The sequence below is a fragment of the Oculina patagonica genome, unplaced genomic scaffold (assembly GCF_052425735.1).
Source record: "Oculina patagonica isolate OP01 unplaced genomic scaffold, crgOcupat unplaced835, whole genome shotgun sequence".
Taxonomy (NCBI): Eukaryota; Metazoa; Cnidaria; class Anthozoa; order Scleractinia; family Oculinidae; genus Oculina; species Oculina patagonica.
Genome location: NW_027558730.1, coordinates 1 through 8,665, shown reverse-complemented (window position 1 = coordinate 8,665; position 8,665 = coordinate 1). Strand labels below are relative to the sequence as shown.

The following is an 8,665-nucleotide window of genomic DNA, read 5'->3' as shown; positions in this document are numbered from 1 at the left end:
CTTTTCTGCCAATAGTAAAAGTTACTGTTAATTTCTTCCTGAACACTGTCTCTTTAATCACTGGCTTATTCATGACATGGTGTGTTATTTCACTTTTTAACAGCAAGTAACTGTGACAGTTTTTAATGAGGATAACAAACCTGTTGGATTAACAGTTTCCTCCAACATGAAGGCCAGGGAGGTTTGCCACAAGTTAGCACTGTTAAACAAAGTTGATGCCGACCCACACTGGGTGTTAACAGAATATCTGACTGACTTAGGGCTGGGTAAGTACATCAGTCTTACCAGGGTGGGGTGGGGGAAACACGGATATGAAAGTGATGGGGATGCTCATCCGAAACTTTGAAAAGCAATGTTGCTTCAGGAATGATACTGGGATTTATAATAAAATTTAATTTTTATATAATTATTATATATTTTGGTTGCTACTCAAGTTCATTTTTACCCCTAAGAACATTCATCCCTAAATACTAAGACAAGCATCAAGTTAACTAGTGCTATCAGTAAAGAAAGTCTCTCTCCCACTTTCCAGGCAATTTAAATTGTGAGTGTAATCAACATCAAGATCTTTGTGTGTACCACCAGTTGTAAATGGATCCATTTTTAGAACAGCTGCTGCAGTATTTTGCTATTATATTATATGCCTTAATTTTGATTACTTTGCATTGTACTCTTCAAGTATAAATTCCTGTTTTTTTTTTTCCTTTTCTCAAGAACGTAATCTAGAGGATCACGAAAATGTCATGGCTATATTGAATACATGGGCACCTGGTTCTAACAACAAGTTGTTGTTTAGAAAAGACTCCAAAAAATATCACTTCTTCTCACATACATCTGTAAGTTACTGTTACTTGTTAATGTCAATATTTGCATGTATTATCAATGTTACAAATGATATTGAATATAAGTAACAACTTAACTCTTTTAGTGAAGCAGTCGTCCTGCTTGGTCAAGGAGTTGAAATGCGAGGGGTGAGTTCCACAGACCAAGTAGCCACATGGTTAACCTCCAGTGACCAGGGTCAGCACACAAAGTGAGCAAAAAAACTGCCAGCGACCTTCTCAATTTTGGGAAACCCTGCCTGGCAGATGTCAGTAAAGATGTCATAAAGCCAGATGTAATGAACACCATGTCGTGATGTTAAGAGGAATGCATTGCTTGACCTGGGTTTGTCTGTTAAGGGTCTGTGCCCCTTTTACTTTTTAACTATTTGTTATTTTGATTGTTTTATTATTTGCAGAACTATTTTCCTTCTCATTTGTTGGACTCTGAACATTCAGACAAGGCAGTTACAGAGAAAGCACAGAGGGCCAAGACTATTTTACAGCAGGTAGTGTTTACTATTAAACTTTAGAATGTACAGAATGACAATAACTGACTTTGACAAGATCATAACATCAAATGAATGAATCATAAGTCATGAATTCAATCATCAAAATTTAGTAATCAAATGAAAGAACTCCAAGTGAAGTTATCTGGTAGGTGGCTTTTTTACGGATTGACATTCCAAAGGTCAGTCAAAGGTCACTAGATATTTGTCATAAATAGTCTTAACAGTGCGAATGGAGCCAGCCTATCTACCTAAATGATATCCTCAGTGAAAACATGGTTCGTCTGGGTGTGCAATTCTAGTTACCTGTAAGAGTGAGCTGTGGAATGTGACCTGTAAAAAGACCTGTCCGAAGTGATCATGCAGTGGACAGATTTATAAGAGAAGGGCAAAGCGGGAGAGTGTTTTTAAAGCGTGTTCTTTGGAGCACAATTCCTAGTGTTTGTCTCATTCATCTTTTTCTATCCCTGCAGAAATTATTTAGCACGTGTACCAGAGTTCCTGAAATAGAAGGCACTTTACATTGTAAGGATTTTGGAAAGAAGTCCTGGAGCAAGAAATTTATTTTCTTGAGAGGATCAGGGTTGTATTCCTCCAGTAAAGGAAAATCAAAGGTAGGAATGTATCACAACCATCTAGCTGGTACCACTATAATCTGCTCAGTACTGTTAATAAGAATACGATAATCCCCCCTCCTCTTCCCCTGACCCCCGCCCCCCTCACGCCAACATCTTCAATCCAAAACTCTCAGGCGGATAACTGTTCCTCCTTTAAGAAAAATCTGTAGTATATGGACATGAAGACTGGCCGAGTTTAAATCTTTATCATTCTGACCCTTTTTTCAGACCAATTTGAGCCAAAATTTCTGCCCTCCTTCTTAGGAGAGCCTATTCTAACTACTGAATCTGTCAAATCAAAATATGTAGCCCTAAAATTTTCGGAGCACGACAGATCGTCCTCTTAAAACTTGATTTTTTCACATTCTAAGAAAAATCTAAGAGCATATGGACATGTAGACTGGCAGAGCACGAATCTTTATCTTATTCTTTTCACAGGCCACTTTTGGCCGAAATCTCTGCCCTCCCCTGTCCTTTATAATGATAAAACATGTTCGTTTGATAACCATGGACATCACTTTTTATTAGAGACTTATCTTCTCTGCACTTGATGACTTGTATGATATTCTTATATTTATTTTTCACCTTTAAATTTTTGTCTGCAAAGTGCAAATGTCTCCAATGTTTCTGTTTTAGGCTTCTAAAGATTTGGAATGTTATGTGCAATTTGATGGAGCAAACCTCTACAACATTCTTAACCCTAAAAAGTCTCACAAATCGCCGACAGAATTCTGCTTCTGTATCGTGGTACGTGAGTGGTATTTCAATTATTTTTTCAAAGAGTTTATTATTTGGAAGACCATGTGCTTGTAACGGACAGTGTACACATTATCAATCGTTATTGGGACGTGTACAGAAAGCTTTTACCTTTCATCATGAAATTCTGGTTAAATTTGACTTCTGCATGCTTCTGCATGTTCATACTAATGCCCAGCGAAAATCGTACTCGGGCACCGTGCCCTAGCTGGCACCAAGTGTGAACACAGCCTTACTTTCACATTTCTGTCAGCCTTACAGAGCGCGAGAGCTCAAGGAACTCAAGTGTATTTGTACAGACGATGAGAAATCTTTAGTGAGCTGGATTATGGCTGTCAGGATTGCCAAGGTAAAGTAAGCAACACACCAAGCCACACAAGTAATGTTTAGGTCTTGTTACTACAGTCTGAACTTTTGTGATGGGTTTTTGACATTAATTTTGGCAAAGTCGTCAACAAGCTATCGGCTTCTTAAAGAACACGACAGGGGAAAAGAATGAGCTCTTAGAATCATTCCTTCTAAGACTTAAGCCCAAGGTTGGTAAAATCCATTTTGATCCTAAGGATCGTAGAAGTCAGATGGGTAATTGGTGCGGGCTTTTAACTGACCGGTTTCTGTAGCATGAAGCGACTAGGAGCATTGCTACTCCCACCTGATGGGTTGCTGTCCCCCCCCCCCCCCCCCCCGGTCTACTCCAGAAGTTCGAGGATCGACGGATTTTGCCTTAAAAAACGCACGGATTGTGGAATTTTTTTTTTGGCGAGAAATTGAGTGGATTTGCTGATTTCAAAAGTACAGTGGATGGCCGATCAGATGTGAATATTGGTTCGGATTCTAGGCTGTTCGCAGTCTACCCAGAATGAGATTCCAGACTCTGCGTGTCTTGAAGTCCGGTTATGTTGACGTTTTGTCTAATTTTTGTGAAGGAGTATTACGTTGATATCGAACTGATATTTTGCTGCTGAAACGAGCAACGATAGGTAAGTAGTGACGGGAGAAATTCATGCTATTGACGATTCTCAGTTTCTTTTTCCGTTGATAAATCTTTTTAACTCAGACATTTTTCACCGAATACCAAACATCTCAATCAACGAGTGATTTTTCAAAAGCTGCTAGAACACTCTGAGCACTAGGGCTGTTTTAGGCGATTCTGTTACAAACCTAAATGAATAGTAGTTAAATTGATAAAAACACGAAAAAGAAATATTGTAGAGCAGTGTGGATTATTATAAGTACAGGATCAAGCTGGAAACCGATTACGAATAGCATAACGGCCACTTTTGGGGGATCGAAAAATTGGAGTTTAGACTGATTAGCTGGTAATATGCTTGTTGCATAGGTAACTGCAGCTAAAAATTGGATAAATATTTTATTGACATTTTTAGCTCGGATCTCTTAATTAGAGAAGACAGACATGAATCAGCAACCTACTTCAGTAGCTACTCAACTCTTGAGTGACGAGGAAATGATCAATTTGGAGCGGCCAAGGTCGTTTTAAATTCTTTTACTTAAGGGCAGGCGTTATTTTGTCGATATAATCTGCCTTTGAGTCAAGTTTATGACAGCCTATAAAGAAGATTTGTCTATATTCCTCGAAGTTTTTCTTTGTTTCTGTGTAGCTCACTTCGTTTTGTAGAAGTAACATTCCACAAAAGACAAGGCATTCAAGTCATTAGTAAGCTTCTGCACATCATGATATTTATATATATACTCCAAATATTTCAGGTAATTCTATTTATTTTCGTTAATTAAGAGCTGTAAACTTCAAAGTGGCAGAGCAAAAGTCATTTATTGGTAAAATCACGGCTACACAACAAACAAGGATATTTTCGAGCATTGTGAATGACCCTTTCAAACAAATTGAGATAAACTTGAAAAAGTCAGGGCGACGTTTGCCGAACGCAAACCGTTTTAATCTTCTCGAATTTTGCCCATCCATGCCAGCTATCCATGCCCCTTTTTGGCCTTTCTGTGATAATTGACAGAGTAAACAATCGCACCAGAAAAACGCGTTATTAAATCTTTGTACACGGCGAAAACGGTTGAGGCCAACAACAATTCATTCCCTCTTCCGAGACAATACAACATTCTTTTAAGCAAGCATTAATTTTAGCACTTTCAACCTTCTTATGAGCATTTTTTTATACATATATTTTTAATTTTCTAATTTATATATGCGAATTGCCGTCATATTCAATTTTTTAACGCTTGATTTTATCACACATCTTTATCTGTTGAAGTCAGCAAACCGGCTGACGAAAAGTGATAGTTTTTTATATTTCTTACCAAACTGAAACGATTTATTCAGTTTTATTTGACAAGTTGATTGACTTCTTACTAGTTATATAAGTATAGCAGTCACAAACATTGCCCTACTTAGCTACTCAGCTCTTAAACGAGAGGAAACGAAATTTGGCGTGGCTGGATTATTTTTAACGGGTAAATCGCCTTATTAAGCATTAGGTAACCAATCTAAATTGGGCTGCATGACGGCGCAAAAGTTAATCTTTTCCTCATCAATCAAGTGTGAAGGACTTGGCACGGCTGGATTACTGTTTCCTTCTTTAGTTAAAGGGCTTAAACTAAATAAGAAAAAAATGGAATATGCATTTTTAAATGTGGGAAGTGGTAGTTTTGTAACAAAATGAGAGTTTTGGAGAATTCTAAACGACGTTTTCATGCCTCAGTTACTGTGGTTTCTGACCTCTATAATATACTGTTTTCTAGCATTTTGTTCACCACAACCCGTTTTAGGCTTTATGTTCCTGGGTAGCACTGACGAAAGAGGAATTGTGAGAGAGAAGTTATTTCCCAAGAACAAAACACCGTGACACTTGCGTTCAGGCCCGCGACTTTCGTGAAACATAGTTTTTGGCCTCATTGTGTTTGTGAAGGGTTTACATGCTCGTTAAAATAACAGAAAAAGTTTAGACGTGACCAAACGGTTGTTTACCTGACGTGCTGGGCAAAATTTCAAGAAAACCAGATCTAGTGGAGCCACGGAAATGAGAACAAACCCAAGCTAACGTTATAACTTGACCTCTCTTGACTTCCTTCCAGTAAAAGCACGTGACGTCATCTACGTCTTAAGTTATCGACTTCCTGTGCTATACAGAGGTCTTATAAGGAAAATGTACCAAGCTAATCCTTATACAATCGGCTTACCGTGGTATGTCTCTGCGTAGCTGTTTCGTGTATATCTTTTGTAAGGATGTGTGCAAGTGCGGCAGAAGTCGGTAGCAGTTCAAAGAATCTTCGGCAAAGGGTACATAGAAGTACAGCTTGAATTATTTTTTTGTTACCATTTGCAATTCTGTTTTCTTTTCGCCAGATGTTACCTAAAGTTAATTAATCCACTGAATGTTTACTGTATATATACACTGTACTTAACAGTTGAAGCTTTCTAGGGAGCATTAAGAATAACACGACTCCAATTTTCAGTCCGTGCATGTTTCATACCAGGAGCGGCCATAATTCCCTGTTCATACACGTTTTGTAATTCATTGTGGCTCTTATGGTAAACAAAGGCCTGCAACTGTGCTAACGTTTTAGATCTATTAAACTAATGTTATCCATTAAAATTCGCAGGGTTCTTGAAATAATTGGCGGTCCGCAAAGTACAAAACAGTCACAAACGAGAAACCATTGTCAATGTACTTGATCTCAAAACCAGACAAAATGCTAGAAAGCGGATGTGTTTGGAAGGTTTGGCCACAAGCAACGATGTAGTGATATGCCATAGTAAAAACTGACTTCCCTAGTAAACTATTTTTCGGCGACAGTTACAGTGCAAATAGTTTCGATGATTGCAGAGCAGAAATTACATGAAACGTGTTTTTGTAGTATATCAATATGGGATTAAGCCAAAACAGATTTCAAGATCGCCGTTTGTTTGTGAGCATATGTTTCTGGGATCACGTTATGAGGGACAGCTAAAATTTCTACCCAAAATAATGTCTCCAATTTGGCCAGTGACAAAATGTGGAGTTGCTGTCTTGCAAAAAAACAATCGAACATGACATGCTTTCAATTTTCACAGTTGTAGATTTATACGACCAACTGTGATGAACTTACTCGATGTTTATTCTTTAGTGTTCTTGTAATCAGTGAAGCACAGCTGAGCTGAAAACACCGACAACCAGATTAGATAACGGTTAGCAACGAGTGTGGGCGTATGATGTTTGCGCTAATTTATACCCTAAAAGAATCATTGGACCCCCTCAATTTTATTCGAAATTTTTATTTTTGTTTTGAACGGAAAGGAAGCCAGTTAATTTAGTAGTGGAATTTCCTAATTTGAGAGTAATTTCTTGGACACCAACAGAGTTTAACAAATCGTTTGGCAAAGTTCGTATACCCTACAGACATTATAGCTGTTGCCATGTCTAGCATACCGGATACGCAAGATGTCTTTAACTTAACTAGTGTAACCCTAACCCTTTAATCTTAACTCTGAAATTTATGAATCTGGTGTTCTTCCAACGGTTAAAGATTTTCTGCCACCGAGCCAAATATTATAATTTGTGAAAACTAAGGCAAATGGGTGGTCTGATCAACCACTGCTGACATGCAAATGAATTGAATGAAAACCTTTAGGATGATTGTATAAATTGAGATCATTGTGTTCAGGTTACTGAAGTGTAACAGTGGTGTCAAGTTATTTTCTTGTCGTTTTCTTTTCAGTTCGGTCCGCAACTCCGGCAGAATTACGACGACATGATCCGAAAGTTTGCGAAGCTAACGAAGTATCGCGAACAAACTTCGGATAGTCAGGTAAGCTCACTTATGATTCCTCGCTTTGCTTTTGTTGTGCGACGTTTACATTCAAAAAGGTTAAAGCTTTCCCCTTGAGAACAAGGCATGACTTAAATTCATCGTAAGCGAACTGAATTCGGCAGTTGTTTCAAATTTCTACTGAATACATAGAGCGTTTTACTCATTGCCTCATCTCAGAATAAAACCAGATTCACTAGTCAGCAAGATTGTATACTTATGCGGCCATGGGTCACTTTCAGTTGACAGTTTTATCAGTGTTACATCTGTTACATTGTGCTAATAGATTTACAAAAGTTACTAGCTAATGCCCGTGAATATCGATTGACATACAGTGTCTGTTCTTAGAGCTACAGAAATATAGTAAACTTCCGATAATCCCCCCCCCCCCCTATATTTTGGACGCAAAAATCCTTCCACCAATAAGCCATCTCCCCGGTGTAAAAACCAATGGACTTATATTTAGATTGATGGCAGATTATAGATTATAATTAGATTTTCGTGGAATTCTGATTTTTAAAAACCTCAAGAGAAACGAAAGTTGGCTCGTGAAATCGGGGGTGAATGTTCAGCTGAGGAAAGGAAACCTGGTTCGAGTTATATCAGAAGGTTCGAGAAATTAAGGGTTTGAGAAATCAGAATTTCACTGTTATTTCAGGTACAATTTGTGATTTTATACTCCCCTCCCTCCCCCCTCCAAGCATGTAGAATTTACGTCGTTACAGTAAACTCAGAGACTTGCGAGGTTCAGTTCACCAGTTTATTACTTGTTTTGTGTTTTATATCATCATAATAGGACAGTTTTTACTACTGTAATTTTCAGACCCCACAGTCCTTCCAAATAAAGGTCCCAACGACTGGTACTAAGCCCCAATCCCTTTCCTACCCCTTCCTCCAACACACACACACACCAAGGCCCGATTGTTGAAAGCACGATTGAGCTAATCCAGGATTAGCGAGCGTTAGTTTTTATTTCAATTTTGTAACTTTTCTGTGAGATTTTCTGTTAATATCTTTTTTTGTTCCTCAGTTTTGACTTCGGTAACACTTTTATACAACAGAAATAAAAGCTTTAATCGACTTTTAATCCAAGATTAACATTAATCTTCATTTGAACAACCGGATGCAAGCCTTTTTGAAAAAAATATCAGCCCAGGGTTATTTTACGGTAGTTTGATATCAGCTTTAA

The 8,665-nt window shown here is 38.0% G+C and overlaps 1 protein-coding gene across 1 annotated transcript; it reads left to right on the top strand.

Annotated features, from left to right (window-relative positions):
• Positions 1-103: 103 nt before the first annotated feature.
• Positions 104-8,336, top strand: LOC144641312 (growth factor receptor-bound protein 14-like; the record flags this gene model as incomplete). Its single annotated transcript, XM_078500337.1, has 8 exons — positions 104-266; positions 715-836; positions 1,241-1,330; positions 1,804-1,944; positions 2,584-2,694; positions 2,957-3,052; positions 7,387-7,476; positions 8,300-8,336. Coding segments are annotated over 8 exons (850 nt in total), but the record flags the coding sequence as incomplete, so codon positions are not given.
• Between the last annotated feature and the right edge of the window lie 329 nt (positions 8,337-8,665).